At 58.5% G+C, this 22,776-nt stretch overlaps 1 protein-coding gene across 3 annotated transcripts in view; it reads left to right on the top strand.

Moving 5' to 3' along the window:
• Positions 1 to 22,776, top strand: part of GDPD5 (glycerophosphodiester phosphodiesterase domain containing 5) — a 91,293-nt gene that overhangs the window by 60,023 nt on the left and 8,494 nt on the right. For all 3 annotated transcript variants that reach the window (XM_045577914.1, XM_036426227.2, XM_045577913.1), the window contains exons 4-12: positions 5,253 to 5,356; positions 7,581 to 7,674; positions 8,292 to 8,351; positions 15,834 to 15,932; positions 16,265 to 16,358; positions 16,711 to 16,856; positions 19,071 to 19,153; positions 21,617 to 21,767; positions 22,272 to 22,490. In XM_045577914.1, the coding sequence (XP_045433870.1) occupies positions 5,253 to 5,356; positions 7,581 to 7,674; positions 8,292 to 8,351; positions 15,834 to 15,932; positions 16,265 to 16,358; positions 16,711 to 16,856; positions 19,071 to 19,153; positions 21,617 to 21,767; positions 22,272 to 22,490 (1,050 nt within the window). The remainder of the gene's footprint in view (positions 1 to 5,252; positions 5,357 to 7,580; positions 7,675 to 8,291; positions 8,352 to 15,833; positions 15,933 to 16,264; positions 16,359 to 16,710; positions 16,857 to 19,070; positions 19,154 to 21,616; positions 21,768 to 22,271; positions 22,491 to 22,776) is intronic.

Below are 22,776 nucleotides of genomic sequence, written 5' to 3'. Positions count from 1 at the left end.
CCGCAGCCCTGCAGACACACCCCTACAAGGCTGAGGCTGCGTGTGCCCCTGGCTTTCATCACCTCGTTTAACACCAACCCCCGAGGCAGGGGCTATGAGGAGAGAAAACCAGGACTCCGAGAAGCTGAATAGGTCGCCCAAGTGGCAGGGCCAGGCCTGCCTTCTGCCTCTCGAGCCTGGCCTCTCTGCCTCGCCCCAATTCAGAGTGTGGCTGGGGGTCACGTGGGCGGGCCCCAAGAATCTCTGCAGAAGGGGTCAGGGAAGGGAGGTCTTCAGAGGCTGGGCAGTGGGAGGGCCTCCCCAAGGAGAAAGAGGTGTGTGGGGGGGAGGGGGGAAGCGGGGAGGCAGAGAGAGGAGAGAGAGGAATCCAGAAAGCTATCCACACCCCTGAGGTGGCCACACGGGTCCCAGAGGGTGGTTTTGGGGAGAGATGCTCGGGGCACCCGGGGAGCCTCCGGTCAGGACACCTGGGTTCAGTCCCCCGTCCCCAACCCCCTGGGTACATGGCTCCACCTCTGAGTCGCCTCCTCTCATCCAAATCTATGCCAATCAGCAAAAGGCGCCCCTTCCCCAGACTCCTGAGCGGCAGCCGCTGGGACACTGTCATGGCCAATGTGCCCATCGCCGGGAACCACGATGCCGGGGCCCTTTCCAGTGCTGGGGTCCACAGCTGGCTCAGCCACACAGGCTGGCCCTCCTCTGAGGTTCCGTGTCTGCGTTTGCTCTCTGCTGGGATAAACGCCCATAAACACACACCCCAGCACCGCACAGACCGTGAGAGGTGACGGAGGAGGCAGATCCGCGGGCTCCTCTGGCTGCTCAGCCCGGAGCGGGGCTGGGCTGGCTTGTCAATGCAGGCAGCACCCTGGCCTCCCTGCCACCCTGACAAGGACCATCAGTGCCATTTGGAGCCTCTTTGTCAGTGGAGCTGCTCCCCACCCCCCACTTCCTCCTGCCAGTTCCCTGCCTCCTCCTCCCTCTCCTTCCAGCCCCCACCATCCATTCAGTTTTTTCCTCTGATTGTTCTGAGAATGACCCTGTCTGTGCCCCCTCCCCCCGCCGCCCGCCCCCTGTGTCGGTGCCTCTTTATCCCCAGCTACAGGCTCCCTGTGGCCACGGGGCCTCTGGCTCCCAGTTCCTAGGATCAGTTTCCCTAGGCGCCCCCACCCTAGCTCATGCCTGATGGCCCTGCTTCCCTCCCTGCCACGCCCTGGGTGCCTCACACACCTGCCACCCTGGCTGGTTCTCAGGGGCAGGGCAGGGCAGCCCCTCCTTCCTGCCCTGTCCTCCCTGCCCACTCTCAGGATCTGGCCCTGTGAGGGCAGGGACCCTGAGTGTGCCAGACCCCTGCCTCCAGCTGTTTAAGTTGGCCCGGGACAGACCGCTGCCCTCTGCAGGAAATGCGTGCAAATGAATTTTTATCTGTGAGCAAGTAAGAAGTGGAGGTAGCAAGAGGGATTCTCAGAAGGACTTGGCGGGGGAGGAGGCTGGGCCCGCCAGGTGGGGTGCTGGCCCAGTTGTGCCGGTGTGGTGGCCAGCGCCTCTGGAGCCAGGGCCCACACGCAGACAGCAGACCCTCCCGACTCCTGTGGTCTTCCTGGCCGCCCGCCAGCATCGTCCCCGGGCCTACATCATAGCTCTTCTCAGACATCTCTCCACACCGTGACACTCCCCTGTCCCTGCAGCCAGCCCCCCTGGTCCCGCCAGCTGTGGTCCCCCAGCCTGCGTGCCTGGGACAGGACCCAGCATAAGCGAGGCTCCGCTGCCCCAGGCCCCTCTGAGACCCTCATCCCCTGCTCAGAGGCGCGGCGGCCTCGTCCTACTGAGGCAGCGCCATCTCTGGACAGGTGGCCACTCTGCACCGCCAGCTCGGGGTCCGCAGGCGTCTAAGGCTCCGCTGGGGGGGGGGGGGGGGCAGGGACATCTCTCCTGGGAGGGCGTACTCACTGGGGATGGGAGAAAGGCGGTTTTCTCGCCTTCTGTTTCATTACCAAATCTTTCTTAAGTCCCCACTCACCCTGGGAAAATGAAGACCATCCGGACGTTCCAGGCTCTCGCAGTACAGCAGGGAGACCCACACACAGAGTCAGTCACAGGCCTGCAGGGCGTGTGTCGGAACTGACACGGGTGCAAGGGTGACGGGAACGCTGAGGAGCGGGGTCTCCCCGGGGACTAGGTTGCCTTCTCCATGGAGGGCGTGGCTCCTGGAAAGGCAGGGGCTGGAGAGAGCCCGTGAGGAACGGTGGGTGATTCAGTGCGTGGCGCGTAAAGTGCACGTGTCGGGCAGAGGGGAGCCGGGGGGCTCAGGCCCGTGGGACTCTTGAGCTGGAGCAGGACATCACCAAGGCGGACCAGTCTTAGGAGACCCAGCTGTTTAAGTTGGCCCGGGACCGACCGCTGCCCTCTGCAGGAAATGGACGCAAAGGAATTTTTATCTGTGAGCAAGTAAGAAGTGGAGGTAGCAAGAGGGATTCTCAGAAGGACTTGGCGGGGGAGGAGGCTGGGCCCGCCAGGTGGGGTGCTGGCCCAGTTGTGCCGGTATGGTGGCCAGCGCCTCTGGAGCCAGGGCCCAGACGCACACAGCAGGACCAAAATCGGGCCCTTCTCTGCTCCCCGAGACAGTCCCAGCCGGTCTCTGGCCAGCGGCTGCCAGGGTCCCATTGCTCCATAAAGGCCTGTGCCTTGCTGACCCTTCCAGGGTTTCCCCCTTCCTGGACAAGGCCGGGCCTCGCTGGGCCTGGAACAGGGGCTCCCGCCGTTCTGTCCGGGTGGGGCTGGCCTCCTCTCTGAGAAGCCCCCCCGCCTCCACCTCCTCCAGCGTGTGGTCACCGTCACGGCTCCAGTTATGTGCCACGTGGAGGAGGCTGCTGTGTCACCACGCCGGGCCCTCCTGCCCAGAAAGTGTTCACAGTCACGACGCGCCCGGCTTTGCGGGCCTTCCCCTCGCGGGTGCCGGGGAGAGGCAGACATCCTTACAGATGTGCTGAGCACCTGACTTGTTGTTTTGTTTTGTTTGTTTTTTTACAGAGAGGAAGGGAGAGAGAAAGAGAGAGAGAGAGAGAGAGAGAGAGAGAGAGAGAGAGAGAGAGAGAGCTAGAAACGTTGATGAGAGAGAAACATTGACCAGTTGCCTCTTGCACACCCCCTACCGAGGATGTGCCCACAACCCAGGTACATGCCCTTGACCGGAATCGAACCTGGGACCTTTCAGTCCGCAGACCGACGCTCTACCACTGAGCCAAACCGGTTTCGGCCTGACTTGTATTATCTCATTCAATTCTCGCATCAACCCCATGGATAAGTATTATTGTCCTCATGTCACAGGGGAGACTGAGGCACGGGTTGCATCGGCTTGCAATGCCCCAGGTTAGACAGCGAGTGAGGGGTGGACAGGGGATCTGGCCCCACTGCGCTGTGTCTTGGCCGTGTGAGGTGGTGGTATCCTGGGCAGCGAGGGCAGCACCCTCCCTCCTCTTCTCCCCCCAGTCACACACACGGGAGTGGCGGCAGGCTCAGGCCCCATCCTCGCAGAGCCCAGGGCGACACAGAGCCGTCCTTGGGGAGACGCAGTCCCACGGTCAGATCGCAGTGCACAGACGGCGAGTTTGGAGAGGTTCCCTGATGCTGAGGGAGCCCTGAGGAGGGAGGGTGCTGGCAGGGGCAGAGACCAGGCAGGCTTCCCAGAGGAGGTGACATTTGAGCTGAAAGGTAAAAGGCAATGTCAGATGGCCATACCCAGAGGGAGGGAACTGGTAGGGGGTAGGAAGCAGGAGAGGGGAGGGTGGGGAGCACCCCTCTCCCCCGAGGGAGCCCCTGCTTGGCTAAGCAATAGGGAGCCATTAAGAAAGTGCATTGGGCCAAAACCGGTTTGGCTCAGTAGATAGAGCATGGGCCTGCAGACTGAAAGGTCCCAGGTTCGATTCCAGTCAAAGGCATGTACCTTGGTTGCGAGCACATCCCCAGTAGGAGGTGTGCAGGGGGCAGCTGATCGATGATTCTCTCTCATCGATGTTTCTAACTCTCTATCCCTCTCTCTTCCTCTCTGTAAAAAATCAACTATATATATATATATATATATATATTTTTTTTTTTTTTTTTTTTTTTTTTTTTAAAGAAAATACATTGGGGTCAGAACTGTAGGTTCCAGGGATGGCTGAGGTGAGATGAGCTGCAAGGAGCCTGGCAAAGGGCCTCCTAACAGCGCCCGGCCAGAGATTGCCCGGCTGCTGCCACCCCTCCAGCCTAGCCAGAGGTGGTCTTGGTTCTCTCCTGCATTGACTTCCCCTCGAGGGCCGCTGACGTGTTCTGAGGACCTCAGCGGCTTCCCAGACAGCAGGATGTCCGAGCTCGCTGTGCCTCTGAGATAAGGGGACGGATGAAAGCAAGGATTAAACCGGGACCAGCGGAAGCGGCTGCAGACTAGGAAGCAGCTGTGGTGGGTCGGCAGCCCCCACCCTCCCCATCCCCAGTCCTACAGGAGGCAGGGGGGCCTGCCCAGGCTTGAGCGGCCAGTGCCTGGTTGGGAGGCTGCAGAACCCCGCATTTCCTCAAGTCCAGATTGGGGAGGGGGAGACTTTAATCCTCTGATAACTGGCTGTGGGACTTAGGCCGATGTTTGGATAAAGTCAACAGAGCCAAATATCAGCAGTACAGCGACTGAAATTTCTTTGGAGAGCCGAAAACCGACTTCTGCGCATGGGCCACGTGCGTGCCTGCACGTGGTGTTTTGTGGAAGAGCCACACTCAAGGGGCCAAAGAGCCACATGTGGCTTGCGAACCGCAGTTTGCTGACTACTGACTTAGGCAACCGCTTTGCCTCTGGGCTTCAGCGTTTACTCAGGAGTCCAGGGCGGAGGCAGGAAGAAGACCTGCTTTGCAGGCCTGTGTGAGGAGGGAAGGAGATGAAGACTGTGACCTGTTCACAGGCTGCAGGTCACTGTGCCAGTGGGAGGGCTCCGGGCAGATGTGGCCTTTGCTCCTGGGGCCACTGCCAGAGACTGGTGCCCGCTGCAAGGCCTCAGGCTGCGGCCACAGGGCCCAGCTCGGGGGTGGAGCCCCACCCAGCTCCCAGCTCCCCACCAGTCTATGCACAGGACACTTCCCCCCCCTGAGCCTCCCTACCACTGTGAAGAGGGACCAATCCCTGCCTGGCAGGTTGGCTGCAGAGAGGAGAAGGAGGGCACATTCAGGCAGGTGGCCTGCTGGGCCAACCCGTGACCCCACTTGATCCCTTTCCTGTCCTGCTCCTCCAGTGGGAACGCCTCTGGTTCCTGCTTCTCACCGTCACCTTCGGCCTCACCCTCACCTGGCTCTACTTCTGGTGGGAGGTCCACAATGACTACGATGAATTCAACTGGTGAGTGGGGATGGGCCGGGCATGCAGAGGCTGAGATTGGGAGGGGGGGTGATGGTGGTGGTGGTGGTGGTGGTGGTGGTGGTGGTGGTGGTAATGGTGGTGGAGTTTGAGCCTCTTTCTCAGGCTGGCCCTCAGAGCTCTGCCACCAACTCTGTGTGGTTTTAGGGCAGGGTCTCTGGAAAGACAAAGCCCAGGGGAACTGAGACCAGCAAGTCTCTGGTCCACTCTGAGCCTCTGTGTCCTCTTCTGTAAAATGGGGTAACTCTGACCTCATCAGGTCTTTCTGAGGTGAAATGAGATGATGGACTTGAGAGGGCTCAATGCCCTACTTCACCCTGAGGGTCATTTCCTGGGAGGCCCGTTCTCTAGCTGGAAGGCGCCATGATGTTAGGATTGGGGACTTCTGATGGTTCTGGGGTTCCATGATGATCCTAAGATTCTGTTCATGGAGTTGGGCATCCCTTCCCCTCTGCGTGGCCCTAGGCTGCGCCTCCATTATTAACGAGCACAATAAAGGGTGTGCTGCTGTCCCCCATGTCCCCCCAGCCTGGCAAGGTGAGCCTCAGCCCCAGCCGAGTCCCCGGGGTGGCCTCTGGCCTTTATTAAACGCCATAAATCAGCTACTCATCCTTGTAGGCTTCGCACCACAGGCACTGTGCTGGGCGTGCAGGCGCACCCGGCCGGCCCTCGCTGCAGACCTTGGACAGCTCTGCTGAGAGGGAGGCTGGCTCCCTGGAAAGTCATTATGTTCAGATGGGGAACCTAAGGCCCAGAAAGGGGCAGGACTCACCTGTGGCCACGCAACCCCCCAAAATTCATCCTTAGGAAATCCAAAAAGTCATCCCAAGGAGAGTCTGAGGAGACTGAGGCTCAGAGAGGTTAAGTGGCCTTCCCGAAGTCACACAGTGAAGTGCAGACAGCTCTAGGACAGTGACAAGAGCCTGGCTGGCTGTCTCATGCCGTCTGCAGAGCCACCCCTCTTCCCAGAGAGTGAGCTCCCTGCCGCTGGGTGGCTCAGGCAGAGGATGGGTGCCTGCCCGTCAGGCCCTGCCTGGGCTTAGGGGTGGCCTGAACACCCGCCTGCCACCTCAGTTTCTTAAAGTCTGGGCTGGGATTCTGGGCTGGGGGTCTGGCCTGGGCCTGTGGTCTCTGGAGACGTTGTGAGTGAGACCCAGGCGGTCAGGGCTGGATGATAAGAGCCAGGGAGGGGCTTCGGGGCTGCTGCTGCTCAGGAGGGCTCTCTGGCGAGGGAGAGACACGTGGAGCCAGGGCTCTTGGCAGAAGCTGTCAGCAGGAGTGGTCCCGCCCCTCTCTGGGCCTTGGCTTCCCCTTCTGTACGGTAGAAGAGCGCCCTCCGTGACCTCCCAGGTGGCAGGTTTCCTCTGGAGCCAGAGGGCGCGGGCCAGGGAAGAGCAGGAAACAGGTGCCTAAAAAGCTTATTCCCTTCAGCCTGTGACTCTGTGTGTAGGAGTCTGTCCTAAGTAAGTAATTACTAGAACACAAAGATATGTTCACAGTTTTCTGTGTTCATTTATAATAGCGAATAATTGGGAATGATTAATTGCCATTAGTGGGAGGTTGGCCACATATGGTGCACTGATTCAGCAGAAGACTACGTGGCTGCTGAAAATCACATCTCCTCGGGTTTGTTCTGACCTCAGTAAATGCCCGTGTGAATCAGAAGAGAATTGATTACTGATCACATGCCCTCCCCCGCCCCTGCAACCTCCCAGTTCATCCTCAGGAAATCCTTTGAAGGGCATTTGATCCATTCTAAGACCCCCTGTTTTTCACATCCTAGCTTTGAAATAGAAATGGGTGTCACAACTGATGGCATTTTAGGATCCGTAAAGCCTGTCCCCTCCGCAGGGACCCACAAGCCAGTAAGAGGCTGAGTGGGCATTTGAATCCGAGTGTACTTCCCTCCAAAGCCAAACCCTGACCACTGTGCTCTTCCAGCGGGTCTGGCTTTGCTGCGGATACAGATCTATAAGCACAGGCGGGGAAGCCGCTGGGAGGAACGTCAGCCCGGTTTGGGAAATGCTTGTTTCTGGGCGGTAGAGCGACGGAGATTGTTGACCTCTCCTTTATGCTCTTGGCATGCCCAGGCTCCACCACGGGCCTGGCTGATGATGGAGACACAAGAGCATCATTACGGAGTGGGCGGGGCCTGGCCCCTGAGCTCCTGGGGGAGGTCTGACCCCGGCCCCCTGTCCTCCTGCAGGTACCTCTACAACCGCCTGGGCTTCTGGAGTGACTGGTCCGTGCCCATCCTCCTGACGGCAGCCACCGCCTTCACCTACATCGCGGGCCTCCTGGTACGCTGAGGGCTGGCCCTGCTCCGGGGAAGGGAGGTGTGGCCTGGGCAGGGCGGCTGGAGGGGCCTGCCCCGGGATGATGAGGGAGCCGGCTTTCCCCTTCTCTCGGGCTGCTGCACCTCAGGGGCTTGGTTCCTTCAAGGTGGGCAATCGCCTTCCTTCTACCTCATCCTGCAGTGTTTCCCCCGACCTGGGGGGAGGCGTCTGCTCCTAGGAGCCTCTTCCAGGAGCTTCTGCTTTGGCTCCTGCGCCCAGACCTCTATTCCCTCAGACTCCCGTCACTCCCTCTGTTGGATAGGGGGCTCCTTGGGAACCAGGCTCACAGGTACCTCCGCCTCCAGGGGCCTGGAACTCCTACAACGTGAACTGAGCAGCCCTAGGGCAGCCGGCCGAGGGAGAAATCCTCGAGGAGGAGGAGGAGCGGGAGGCCTGGGAGAGTTTGGGAGGAGGCCAGGCGTGGGCCGGGCCGGGCATTCCCACCGCCTCCACCTCCGGGGAGGGTTTGCTGGCTTTTCTGAGCCAGACCCAGAGCTGAGTGAGGACAGGGTGTCTGGGGAGTGGGCGGGAGCTTTGAGTGGCACGTGGTGCCTGACCGCTGCCCTGTGGCCCCTCCTCAGGTCCTGGCGCTCTGCCACATCGCCGTGGGGCAGCAGATGAACCTGCACTGGCTGCACAAGGTAAGGGCTGCCCCCGCGAGGTCAGAGGGAGCAGAGGGGGCCCATCGCCCCTCCTCTGGGTCATGGCCACAATTGTTCTAGTCGCTCACACTCCGTTCTCATGCTGTGCCCAGCCCTGTCCTCCCAGCCTGGCCGGTGTTAACGCATTGAGCTCTCACAGGAGCCCTATGTAGCAGGTACTGTGATCCTACTTTGTAACTGGAAAAGCTGAGGTACAAAGAGGTTAAGTCATTTGCCCAGGGTCTCCCACTCCGTCAGTGGAGGATCCAGGGTCCTAACCCCGTAGCAGGGCAGACAACCAGCACGGGTCACACCCTCTCTTCATTCCGCAGCGAGCTCGTTCTGAAACTGACCCAGTCGTGTTCTTCCCCGCCAGAGGCCTTCCCACCACTCCCATTGCTCCCAGGAGGCCCCCCACCCCCCACCCATCATGGCGGCCCCTCATGACATGGCCCTGTTCACGTCTCCCAACCGCTGTCCTGGGTCCGTCACCCCCGGCTGTGGATGAGACGTCTCGGGCCCCGCCATCACGGCTGCCTCTTCTCTACTTTGCCTCCTCGCTCTCGCCTCCCTCTGTCTCCCTCCAGCCCCTCCTTGGTTCTCCACCGCCTGCCCAGGATGCTTGGACTCCCCGGCTCCCGCAGAGCCCGCCACCACAGCCTGAGCGTCCATGTGGTCCGGCTCCCTCTGGCTCCCTGACCCCAGCCCTCCCCATGCTGGGAGCTTCTTTTTTTTTTTCTTTTTTTTTTTTTAATATTTTGTATTGATTTTTTTTTTTTTTTTTTTTTTTTTTACAGAGAGGAAGGGAGAGGGATAGGGTTAGAAACATCAATGAGAGAGAAACATCAGTCAGCTGCCTCCTGCACACCCCTTACTGGGGATGTGCCCGCAACCAAGGTACATGCCCTTGACTGGAATCGAACCTGGGACCCTTCAGTCCACAGGCTGACGCTGTATCCACTGAGCCAAACTAGTCAGGGCTCAAGGAGCTTCTTGCAACCAGGACTGGCTTTGCCCATCGCTGGCCCTAGTGCCTCCCTGGGTGCTGGGCCCAACAGGGAGGCTTCCGAGAATCAGAGCCTCGGCCCTCTTGCTGTGCTTGGTGCTGAGTGGCTCTGCCTGCTCTTCTTGAGGCCCCAGCAGTCGCAGGGGTGGCACAGAACTGACCGAGAGAGAGAGCCTTTCCTCGCAGGAGCACCTGGGCCTGGGAGGGAGGGCTCGGCTGGCTCTTTATTCCCAGAGCCTGGCTCAGAGTGGCCATGCTGGTCAGGAAGGGGCAGGCATGTCTAGAAATAGCCATGAGCCCATGAGATGGGTCCAGGGTGACTCTGAGGGGAAGGGCTTGCTTCCAGCTAGCAGAGGGACGTGGAGCAGGAGCTGGAAGAAGGACATAGTGAGTTCGAATTGGGCTGTGCAGTGGGAGGTGCCCGAGGACATCCAGGGTGACTGTGGAGATCAGTAGCTGGAGGCCCAGACTGGGTGACTGGGGTCTCGGAGGGGTGAAGAGCAGCCAGCAACCCCGGTGTCCCACCTCCGCCTGCTTGTCACTCTATCCGGAGGCCTCCCTGGGCATGTGAAGTCCCCTCCGTGAGGCACTTTTATCTCCCGGCTACAAAGCTTATGCTTGAAAGGACCGCACCAGATGGCACCTGGGTGGGGCTGGCTCCCACCGTGGTCGCCTCCTCTGGGTCACACCTGGCTCTCAGCAGGTCACACCTGCCGGATCCTGGTGGAGAGGCCTCCAGAGGCGCCGAGCCGGCAGGGGTGCAGGTCACTGCATGGATTCCTCTCCTGGGAGGGGGATCGGATCCCTTCATCTGCACGGTGCCAGCTCCGGTGCCAGCCCTGACTTCCCGTCCCCGCTGCCCCCTGCCACGAGATCTCAGCATGAGGAAGGCCCAGCCGGAGCAGATGCATGGCTGGACCCACTGCTCCAGGAGGGAGGCAGCTCCCTGGGGCTCAGAGCTTTCAAGTAGGGGCTGGACACGCTCCTGTTCTGTTCCCAACGTTCCATCATTGAGGTAGAAGATTCTAAGGAATCTTTGTCCTTTTGTTTTGTTTTGTTTTGTTTTGTTTTGTTTTAACCAATTTTTGGACATCTGCTACATTGACATTTGGGTTCAAAATTAGAAAGGTGCAAAAAAGTATACAATGTAGGCCTCCCTACTATCTCTCCAACGTATTTTAAGCATATCCAAATATTCATATACACTTCCTTTTCCCTTTTCTTTACACACAAGCCTACTATACCTCCATTTCACACGTTAACAAAACTCTTGGAGCTCCTTCCCCACAGAGCATTGAGAGTGTCCATTGTCATTCAGCCCCTGCTCCCATCCCCACATCTCACCCTGGGTCCCCAGGTATCCCGTTGATGGTCCTGATGACATCCCAGATGCTTTTTAAATATATATATACTAGAGGCCCAATCCACAAAGATTTGTGTAAGAATAGGTCTTCCTTTCCCTGGCTGCCAGCACAGCCTTTGCTCTGGCCTGGAGCCACCTTCCACCTCTCGCTTGTGGTGTCAATTTGCATATTCCCTCCTTATTGGCTGTGGGCATGGCCACTTTTATCACAGAGTTATAGTCAATTTGCATATTCTGTCTTTCTTAGATAGGATACTTATACATACATACATATATATATTTCAGAGAGGAAGGGAAAGGGAGAGAGATATAAAAACATCAATAATGAGAGAGAACCATCAATCAGTTGCCTCCTGTACACCCCCTCCTGGGGATTGAGCCCGCAACAGGGCATGTGTCCTGACCTAGAATGGAACCATGACCTCCTAGTTCAGAGGTCAATGCTCAGCCACTGAACCATGCTGGCCAGGCCCCAGTTGCTTTTAATTCATTGCCAGGACCATGTGATCTGGGTGGGAATTCTAGAGGATGCTTTTGTAATTGTGATAGTTCTTGTCAAATCGCCTCCTTGCCGAGTGCCGCCAGCCCATGCTCCCTCGGCAAGCTGTGGTTATGCTTATCAAACCACCCTTGCCCATAGATGTCTCGACCTGAGCCCATTAATGGATGAACCTAGCCCCTCTGTGTCATTTTGCTTTGCATTTCCCAGATAATGCATTAGATTTGGCATCTTTCATGTGCTTGAGTCATCTGCATTTTCTTTTCCATAAACTGTCTCTGCTTATCTTTTGCCTTTTTGCCACAGGATTTGCTTTTTGCTTATTAACTTGCAGGAGTGCTTTATAGGTTCTGAAAATCAGCCCTTTGGCTGATGAACTGCAAACAACTCTTCCGAGTGTGTCACTCCGCCTTTGGCCTTGCTTGTTGTGGTTTTGCCATGGGAATTTTTTTGTTCTTAAGGATGTGAATCTGCCTTCTCTTTGTATGGCTCCTGGCTTTTGTGTTAGAGTCTTTCCCACTGCAGATTATAAAAATGTTCTTCTATGGTATTATTTGATAATTACATGTTTCTGCTTTTTGTAACATTTAAAATTTTAACATTCTGGAAGTTACTTTCAGGTGTGGTATGGTCTTACTTTGTTCTTCTTGGATGGTTTCCCACTGTTCCTGACTATCTATTGAGAAATCTACTCTTACCCTTTTTTAAAAAAATATCTTCTATTGATTTTCACAGAGAGGAAGGAAGAGGGATAGAGTGTTAGAAACAGTGATGAGAAAGAAACACCAATCAGCTGCCTCCTGCACAACCCACTGTGGATGTGCCCACAACCAAGGTACATGTCCTTGACTGGAATCGAACCTGGAACCTTTCAGTCCCCAGGCCGACGCTCTATCCACTGAGCCAAACCAGTTAGGGCTACCCTTTCCCTTCTAATTGGAGATGCCACTTTTATCATATGCTGATTTAAAAAAAAAATAATCCTCACCCAAGGATATTGTTCCATTGATTTTTAGAGAGAGTGGAAGGAAGGGAGAGAGACAGAGGAAGAGGAGCATCGATGTGAGACACATCGCCTGGTTGCCTCCCGCATGCAGCCCCAGAGCTGGGGATAGAGCCTGCAACTGAGGTACGTGCCCTTGACCAGAATTGAATCCTTCAGTCTGCAGGCCAACGCTCTCTCCACTGAGCCAAACGAGCTAGGGCATATGCTGATTTTTAAAATCTATTTAGATCTGTTTTTGAGCTTTTTATTTACTTCCGTTTATCTCTCTGCTCTCATATCAGCATCCAAATGCTTTACATAAATACTACAGCTTCATACTGTGTTTAATCAAGACCTTTACTTTGGGAGTCCCTGGTTCCCCTGAGTCCTGAGCAGGGGAGGGCTGGGGGCAGGTGCCAGGACGGGCCATGCACCGTTCTCGGCGTAAGAGCCACGACCTCACTGATTGGGCACTCACTCTGTGTGTCCGCATGTGCCACACAGCATTCCATTCACTCCTCGTAACAATCCTGTTCGCCTGATGTTCAGCCCACTCTTAAAAATTACAACACTGGCCAAAACCGGTTTCGGCCTGCGGACTGAAAGGTTCCAGGTTTGATTCCGGTCAAGGGCATGTACCTTGGTTGCGGGCACATCCCCAGTAAGGGGTGTGCAAGAGGCAGCTGATCGATGATTCTCTCTCATCGATGTTTCTATCCCTCTCTCTTCCTCTCTGTAAAAAAATCAATAAAATATATATTTTTAAAAAATAAATATATAAAAAATAAAAATTACTAGCATTTACCAATTTAGTGCCCACCACCGTGCTCAGCACAGCCCTTGTACTTTCTCTTTTATCTTCCCCAGGACCTGTGGGGTGGGCACCGTCCCCCCCCCCCCCCATGTCACAGCCCAGGAGCCGTGCTCCGAGGGCCCACCTCCCCCGTCAGGCACAGAGCTGGGATGTGCCGGTGGGTGTATCACGCGTGTCCCTGAGCCCCGGCCAACCAGCGGCTGCCGAACCCACGCTCCAGCACCCCATCCCCACTCCCCGCCCAGAAGGCCAACCTGTGGCACCTTTGCAGGATGGGCTCCCACTCCTGAGCACAAGCTGTACGGAGTGCAAGCTGACGTCACCAGCACCCAGCACCGCTCCTGAACGAATGGGTGCAGCCCCATGTCCCTGTCCTTCCCACTGTCCTCACACACCAGCCTCACCAGCACGGAACCCAAAGGCGGCTCTCAGGGGACAGGGCTGCCTCCGGGCGTCTGGGTGGGAGGGAAGGCGGGTGGGAGGGATGGCGGCTCTCTGCGGGGATTCGGGCTGTTTTGGGGGCTGAAGCCACGTGTGGGGGAATCCCTCAGACAGCGAACATTGCATCTGCTGCTGCTGAGCATAATGGTGCCACCGCAGCAACTGCAGAACTCATCAGCAAAGTTTTAATTGCCTGAGGGTTGTGGGGGATTTGTTTAATTTCCACTAGCAATTAAATACTGCCAGAGATGCTCCCAGAAATGGCCCTGCAGAGACGCCTGGCGAGCCCAGCGCCTGCCAGGGGGCGGGCGCCTGTGCATATGAGGGGCACTCTCGGGGGTGGTTAGGGCGCTGGGCCTCCCGCACTGCGGCATGGCCTCTGACCCAGGCAGAGTGGAGTTTGGGTCCAGAAATACCCCCTCAACGCTACACGGCCAAGCAAATCCAGTGGTCTCTGAGCCCAGTTTCTGTGTGTAAAATGAAGATCGTGCCTCCCCCGGGAGGGGAGGAGAATAAACACAAGGAAAACGAAAGTGCCTCCCACAGACCCAGCACACACACACCCGGCACACGCACCTGGCACACTCACCCGGCACATCACCCAGCACACGCACCCGGCACACAGACCCGGCACACACACCTGGCACATCACCCAGCACACGCACCCGGCACACACACCCAGCGCACACACCCAGCGCACGCACCCGGCACACAGACCCGGCACACAGACCCGGCGCACAGACCCAGCACACAGACCCGGCACACAGACCCGGCACACGCACCTGGCACACACACACAGCACACGCACCCAGCACACAGACCCAGCGCACATACCCGGCGCACACACCCAGCACACGCACCCAGCACACAGACCCGGCACACAGACCCAGTGCACAAACCCAGCGCACAGACCCGGCACACAGACCCAGCACACGCACCTGGCACACACACCCGGCACATGCACCTGGCACACACACCCAGCACATGCACCCGGCACACACACACACGGCACACGCACCCTACACACAGACCCGGCGCACATACCCAGCACACACACCCAGCACACGCCTCCCAGGCCTGCTTCCCCATCCCATGCTCCCAGGCAGGCAGGCCAGTCACTGAAGACCCCGCCCCGGCCCAGTCTTATTACTGCTTCTCATTGGAACACTTGTTTCCCGCCTGATGGGTGGGCATGACAAACCCACAAAGGAAAACTTCACCCAGGCAGGAAGGAGATGGAGCTGCCCCCTCTGCCCTCCCCATCTGGAATCCCATTCAGAGCTTGTTCCAGCTGGAGGGCGGTCAGAGTTCCTCTGAGAGGGGCTAGGACAGGCCCTAAGGAAGGGAGAGGGGACACCTGCCTCAGCCTGAGTACGGAGGGGCAGGGAGTACGGGCCTGGCTGCCCGGCCCCTTAGAGGAGTGGGTAGGGCTGTGGGGCAGAGGGGTCACCTGGGCACTACCCGGCCTGCCGGGAGGTGTGTAGGGTGAGTGCCAGGCTCAAGAGGTGTGTGTTGGCGGGGGGAGGGTGGGTGTCTCTGGAGACTAGCCAGACACCAGGCTTCACTTAGTTTGGGGAGCATCTGGCGTGTGTGAGATGGTCAGATCCCCTCCGTGCCCAGAGCCCCGTCCTGTGAAGGTTCCCTCTGGTCTCCCATCACAGCGGGCCTTGCTTCTTCAGGAGCGGCTGGGAGGCGGCCCCGGTGACATGACAGAGGCTGGGGGCTCGGAGGCTGGGGCTGAGGGCAGGCTCTGCCTGGGCTGGGGCTGGGGCTGCACCCTCCCTCCCCTCTGCTTGCTCAGCCTGCAGGGCCTGTGGGCCTGGCTGGCAGGGGACACGGCTGGCCTGGGCATCAGGCTCCCCCGGGGACCTGGCTCCTCAGCCTCCTGCCCCTGTGGTCCAGGCAACTCACCCTTCACTCCAAAGGGTGCTGGTAGGGCTGGGGGAGGCCTTGGGTGGGCCCTGCTGGGCGCAGGAGAGCCTGGGTGTCTTCCCGCCTCACACCCTGCGTGGGGCTGAGCCTGGGCTTCACCTCCACCTGCTCCAGCTCCCTGCCCCCTCCCATCCCCTTCTGTTTCTCTTGGTCCTTGGCTCTTCTTCCCTGGGTCTGCGTCCTCCTCCTGCCTCCGTCTCACTCTCATCCCTGCCTCTCGCCGTCATCCCTGCCTCTCGCTGTCCTGCCCCTCAGTGTCATCCCTGTCTCTCACTGTCCTCTTTGTCTCAGCTCCTTTCAGCCTGTGCCATCTCCTGCTCCCCCTCCCCGGCTTTGTCCGCCTCTCCTGTGCTCTCCTCTCTTCCCCTCGGTCCCTGCCTCCCCCTCTCAGACACGCTGGAGGCCCCTGGCCTGTCCAGCCACACCTGCTCTTCCCTTCCAGATGGGGCTGGTGGTCATCCTGGTGTCCACGGTGGTGGCCATGTCGGCCATGGCCCAGCTGTGGGAGGACGAGTGGGAGGTGCTGCTCATCTCCCTGCAGGTGAGGGGGGTGGGGAGGGGCTGAGCACGGTGGTGAGCATGGTGGTGGGCACTCGGAGAGGAGAGGCAGTGCCCCTCCCACCCTCAAACACGCAGAAGAAGGCAGCATGTGTCTCTATCCCATTGCTTCTCTGATCAAGACCCTGAGCGGGAGGAGGGGCCCAGGTCACAGCAGGTCAGAGGAGGGGGGGGTGACCGCCCAGGGTCCATGACGCCCAGTGTCTCGGGGGTGCCTGCCCCGTGGATAGCAATGGGCCATTAGGATGTTGGTGACAGAGGGTCTGGCACAGCTGGGACTCAGTGGGGCCTCTTGTCCCCTCTCCCCGCACACAGGGCACAGCTCCGTTCCTGCACATGGGGGCCCTGGCCGCCGTCACTGTGCTCTCCTGGATCGTGGCGGGACAGTTCGCCCGGGCAGAGCGGTCCTGTGAGTGTGACTGGGCAGGACCTGCCCCCGGCCCTGCCCTCCCTGCCCCCCAGGCCCGCCATGCCCTGGATGTGCCCTGCGGGGCCATGGGTACTATGGGGGCTGCAGCTTCCGTCAGCAGTGCCCGCTTCCTCATCCGAGTCTGCGTCTGCATCTGTGTCCGCATGGCGTGTGGGCCAGAGGCAGGTCACCTCTCTCTGGCTACAATGGGGGCTGCCCCTAGTGCAGCCTCTTCAGAGCATGTGTGTCCGGACTCTGGAGGGGAGAGGGGTCCCCCACCTCCTCCGCAGGGCTCACGGCCGGGCCTGACGGGAGCGGGCGCTCACCGGGTGGTGCTCTCGCCTGTGCCCAGCCTCCCAGATGGCCATCCTCTGCATCTTCTCCGCCGTGGTGTTCACCCTCTACCTGACCCCGCTCACCATCTCCTCGCCCTGCATCATGGAGAGAAAGGACCTGGGCCCCAAGCCCGCCCTCATCGGCCACCGCGGGGCCCCCATGGTGAGTAGAGCTGCCATTCCAGGGGAGATGATCTTGTAGGGAGGGACTTTCAGGGAAGTGAACGTGATACCCGGGATGAAATACAGCAACTGTTAGCCTTCGGGGGGGATGAGTGGGAAGGTTCACGGAAGGCTGGGGAGCTGGTGGGGGAGGAAGGCCCGGGAGGGAGCAGCCGGGTGGGGTGGGAGCAGGGCGGCCTGCAGGCTGAGACCAGGCCGTGGGGCAGGCGAGGCGGGCGCAGCTCAGGGCTCACTGCCACAGGGAAGATGCTCCCGGGGAACGGGGGAGAAATGGAGAGAGGAAGGGGTCAAAGGCAGCGGCAGGCCCTCTGCTGATGCCCCATAACCTGCAGGGGCCTCCCCTCGAGTGGGCACCCTCCAGAGCCAGCTTCCCCCACCTCTTGGCGGCTCGGGAGCCTGACTGGCTCCATCTTCTCTGGGTCAGTTTCCGCATCTGTGCCCTGAGGTTCCGAGAGAGCCTGCGAGGCAGGACACAGCACGGCGAGGAGCCCAGCTGTGAGCCTGGGAGACACCCCTGTTACCCTGGGCAGCCCTCCCCCTTCTCGGGCCAGGGTTTCCTCACCTTGAACCTGGTTCTCCAGAGGCAGTGCCCCTCCCACCCTCAGGGGGACTTCTGAGAGCTTTTTCTTCGCTGTCACAGCGACTGGGAGTCCCATGGTGTTGAGTTTCAGGGGAGCCCAGAGGCCCTCCCACGAACCCGGCTCTGGTCACGGTACCTCCCGGAAGCAACGAGCTGGGAAGGACATGGCTTTGGGGTCGGAGGGATCTGGTTTGGGGTCTGTTTTTGCCATGTGCTGCCTGTGTGTCCGGGGCCACCTCGTGCCCTGTCTATGGTGAGAGAGAGACACAGCCTTCCCAGGCAGTGGGTGCTGAGGGAGGGGAGGGGCCGGGAAGGAGCAAGGAGGCCCAGCCTGGATTATTATTTCAGTAGAAATTTTTCAAACAATCACAGACATGGAAAGAGTAATATAATGGAGAATAAATAAGAGTCATGAATCCAGTACCACCTTCAACATCCCTCCCTGCTTTGTCATTCTTGTTCCATCTTTCCCTCCTTTTTCTTTTTTCTGCTGTGATATTTTATTTATGTTTAATCTTAAAAAAAATCTTTATTGTTGAAAATATTACATATGTCCCATGGAAAGGGGGAGAAAGAAACTCGAATTATAGAGCCCACTGATGTCTGCTATACCACCCACGAGCTTGATAACATTAGCCCGTTTTATAGCTAAAGAAACTGAGGCTCCCAAAGGGGAAGTGACGGCCCAGGACTGGGAAATGGTATTGCTCCTTCTCAACTCCCACGTCCTTTCCGTGTGTCACATGGTGGGGAACCGCAGGGCCAGAGGGAGAGAGGAGGGGAACCACCTTGTCTTGGCGGGAATGAGATCGGCCATGGGGACCCTTTTCACCCCATCCCTTCTTAGCCAGGAGTCCTCCTCCCAGTCTTCCTGTGGTGTGCCTCCTCCTAGCCCAACCCTTGGTATGGTGCTGACCCCCAGTGGCAGCAATGGGTATGACAGTGACCAAATCAGCTAGAACTAGCGAAACTTAAAACCTCTCCTCTCCCAAGTAGGAAGACCCTTAAAGAAGAGGGAATGTGCTCTCTCAGGGGGTATGTGGGTAACCTGCGTCTATGAGGGAAACAGATGCACCACACAAGGCCACAAAGCTGGTTGGCGGTAGAGTCAGAGCCAGACCCAGGCTCTTCTGATGTGGATGCAGCAAGGTCAGCGGTTGTCGTTACTTACTGAGTATCAGCCAACGTGCTGGGACTCAACCCGTGTGACAGTCTCGGAGACGCTCTCGTCACCTTCTGTACAGATGAGAAGAGGAGTCGCCCTCTGAAACTGCTGCCTACCTACCCTCTCCCCTCGCTCCGGGACCTCTACCTGGACTCGGGGTATAACAAGGGGAAACGTGGCGTTCACCCCCAGCCCAAGACTGCCATAGGCAGAGGCCTGTCCCCCCACATTTATGTCCATCAACACTAACCACCCCTGCCTCCCACTCCCGCCCAGAAACCCTGCGGGGCAGGAGTGATTGAACAGATGAGGAGGCTGAGCCCCGCCAGACAGTATGGCCTGAGGAGCTGGGGCCAGAGCCAGGCCCAGCAGGGAGGGTCTGCCCTCGGCTGGGGCGGGGCGCGTGAGCTAAACCCCAGCTCTCCCCTCACGGCCCCCTCTCCCGGCAGCTGGCCCCGGAGCACACGCTGATGTCCTTCCGGAAGGCCCTGGAGCACAAGCTGTACGGAGTGCAAGCTGACGTCACCATCAGGTGGGCGCTGGGTCGTGAGGACGGCACCCCTCCCGCCCCCACTGCGTCCACCCCCGGTCTCCCCTGGGGACACCGCGGGTCCAGGGCCTCGGAGAGGGGAGGGCAGAGGCTTGGGTTGCCCACCTTGTTCGCGACCTTAAATCTTGTGCCAAATTCCAGGATATAAAATAGAGGGGGAAGAACAGCTGAAACCGGTTTGGCTCAATGGATAGAGCATCGGCTTGGGGACTGAAGGGTCCCAGGTTCGATTCCGGTCAAGGGCATGTACGTTGGTTGCGGGCACATCCCCAGTAGGAGGTGTGCAAGAGACAGCTGATCGATGACTCTCTCTCATCGATGTTTTTAACTCTCTCTCTCCCTTCCTCTCTGTACAAAATCAATAAAATATATTAAAAACAATAATAATAATAATAAAAATAGAGGGAAAACAGAGGCTCTTGGTTGAAGCAGGGCTGGGGGTTGGGAGCTGCAGTCCTGCCACGGAGCTGCTTGAAGGACAGACTCAATCTCTGTGAAGGACTAGGGCTCCGACAGATGGAGCCACTCTGATAAGTGACATGTGCACATTGCAGAGTACACACTCCCTGTGGTGTCACTTATATTTTACTTTTATTTTTTTTTAATATATATTTATTGATTTTTTTACAGAGAGGCAGAGAGAGGGATAGAGAGTTAGAAACATCGATGAGAGAGAGAGAAACATCGATCAGCTGCCTCCTGCACACACCCCCTACTGGGGATGTGCCCGCAACCAAGGTACATGCCCTTGACTGGAATGGAACCTGGGACCCTACAGTCCGCAGGCCAACGCTCTATCCACTGAGCCAAACCGGTTTCGCCATCACTTATATTTTAAAAGACCACATTAAGATGACTTACACAGTCCTGGCCAGTGTTGCTGGTTGGTTAGAGCAGTGGCCTGTGCACAGAAGGGTCTCGGATTCAATTCCCAGTCAAGGACATGCACCTGAGTTGCAGGTTCAATCCCAGACCCCGGTGGGGGCGCGTGTGGGAAGCAACCAATGGATTGTGTGTCTCTCACATCAATGCTTCTCTCTCCCTCCCTTCCACTATCTGTAGAAAGTAATGGGAAAAATACCCTTGGGTAAGGATTAACAACTAAAAACAAACAAAAAACCCTAAAATGACTTACACATCTTCTGCACGTAGACACACGTGTATATTAGTATAAAGGGCAGGAAGGACCCACACCTGTCTCATAGCAGACCATTTCGGCTGCACAGGGCATGTACTAAGGGCACCACGTCCATGCGAACACTTCTCCAGTGTGGGTATCCTGGAATTATTCACTGAGTGGCCAGATTATCATGATCTCTGAACACATAATAATCTGGCCACTCAGTGTATATCCTATATAATATGCAAATTGTCCCCTCAACCAGGAGTTCAACCAGCAGGCAGGCCAGCCAACCACCCATGTTCCCTCCCCCTGGCCAACCCCCACCCATACAGAATTCATGCACCGGGCCTCTAATCACACACACACACACACACACACACACACACACGAGTGGCCAGATTATTATGCGTTCAGAGATCATAAAAATCTGGCCGCTCGGTGTATATGGATCCAAACTTTCACGGTGGCACAGCGCCTGGGGAAGGTGCATGGTGCCTTTTACTGTTTCCCACGAAGACACCACATCGGTCCAGGCCCCAGCAGTGGGGCAGGCCCGGATGGTGGGGTCAAGTTTGTCGAAAGGGTCTGCATTTGCACTGTTCTCATCATGGCATCGCATGGACTGGGCTCTGGGCCATTTTCCACCACTCACTGGCTGTGGGTCTTGAGTTAGGTATTTCCCTCTCCCAGCCTCAGTTTCCCCTTTATCAGATGAGGTGGCACCTACCTCCCAAAGCTGCTAAGAGACGAGGCCCAGCCGTCCCTCCTCGGCAGTCCCCACCCCCCTCTGACCCTCATAAAGAACGTGGGAGTTGCCCACCAGCCCACTGCCCTCCCTGTGCAGCCGGAGCCTGAGGCCCAGAGAGGGGCAGGGCCTGCAGGGCCCCCTGGCGGGTTGGTGTATGTGGTGTGTGTATGTGTGTGGTGTGTGTGTGTGGTGTGTGTGTGTGTTGGGTGTGCGTGTGTGTTGGGGGTGTGTGTGTGTGTTGGGTGTGTGTGTGTGTGTGTATGTGTGTGTGTGTGGTGTGTGTGAGTGTTGGGGGGGGTGTGTATGTGTGTGTGTTGGGTGTGTGTGTGTGAGAGTGTTGGGTGTGTGTGAGTGTGTGTGTGTGAGTGTGTGTGTGGTGTGTGCGTGTGTGTGTGTGAGTGTGTGTGTGTGAGTGTGTGTGTGTATGTGAGTGTGTGTGGTGTGTGCGTGTGTGTGTGTGTGTGTGAGTGTGCGTGTGTGTGTGTGGTGTGTGTGAGAGTGTGTGTGCGGTGTGTGGTGTGTGGGTGTGAGTGTGAGGGCCTGGGTGGGCACTGACCCGGGCCCGCCCGTGCAGCCTGGACGGCGTGCCCTTCCTGCTGCACGACGCCACGCTGCGACGCACCACCAACGTGGAGGCGGCGCTGCCCGAGCTGGCCCGCCGGCCCGCCGCCATGCTCAACTGGACCGTCCTGCAGAGGCTCAACGCCGGCCAGTGGTTCCTGGAGGTCTGGCTGCGCCCGCCCGCCCGCCCCGAGGGGGGAGCGTGGGTGGGAGCGCGCAGGGGGAGCGCGCAGGGGGAGCGGGGCGGCCATCAGCTCGGGGGCCCCACTCCCCAGCGGCCCCCACGGCCGGCTCCTGAGCGGCCCCCGGGGGGTCTTGCCTCTGCGGCCCCGAGGCCATGGCGGTCACTGCGTGTGCCGGTCTGTCCCTCTCTCCGGGAAAGCTGGTGGTGACGGGTTAAAACCGTCACCGCGGTAGAGCTCCATAGAGGGAAGTGGTTCCCTGGTCTGAAATGTCACCCCGGGGAAACGCGCTGGGTTCTGGGACAGTCCAAGCAAGCAGTCCTTTTGGTGAGCAGGGCGTGGGGGGGTCTCCTAGAGCCCCCACGGGGTCACAGCCGTCACCCCACCTGACACCACGCTGGCCGCGGAGGGGCCTCCGTGCTCCGGAGCCCGGAAGGCCCCAGTGCTGGGGAGGCAGCCAGCCACGTGTGTCCTTGTCTCTGCCAGACGGACCCCTTCTGGACGGCCAGCTCCCTGTCCCCCTCGGACCACAGGGAGGCCCAGAACCAGTCCATCTGCAGCCTCGCCGAGCTGCTGGCGCTGGCCAAGGGCAACGCCACGCTGCTGCTCAACCTGCGCGACCCTCCCCGGGAGCACCCCCACCGGGCCAGCTTCCTCAACATCACGCTGGAGGCCCTGCTGCGCTCCGGCTTCCCCCAGCACCAGGTGAGCGGCTTCCCCCAGCACCCGGTGAGCCTGGTGGGAAGAGGAGGGGGGACTCGGCGCTGGTTCACCGGTCCCCCCTGCAGACCTCGGCTTCCACCTTTGTAAAATGGGGGTACCGTGCCCCTCGCCTCCACGACAGGGTCATTGTGAGGACAAGAGGGTACCAATGAGTCCTTTAAAATGACCGAATCCAGCCTAAACCGGCTTGGCTCAGTAGATAGAGCATCGGCCTGCGGACTGAAATGTCCCGGGTTCGATTCCAGACAAGGGCATGTACTTTGCTTGC

Source organism: Pipistrellus kuhlii, unplaced genomic scaffold (genome assembly GCF_014108245.1).
Source record: "Pipistrellus kuhlii isolate mPipKuh1 unplaced genomic scaffold, mPipKuh1.p scaffold_m20_p_9, whole genome shotgun sequence".
NCBI lineage: Eukaryota > Metazoa > Chordata > Mammalia > Chiroptera > Vespertilionidae > Pipistrellus > Pipistrellus kuhlii.
The sequence above is the reverse complement of the archived record's forward strand: the minus strand, read 5'-3'. Positions and strand labels throughout refer to the sequence as shown.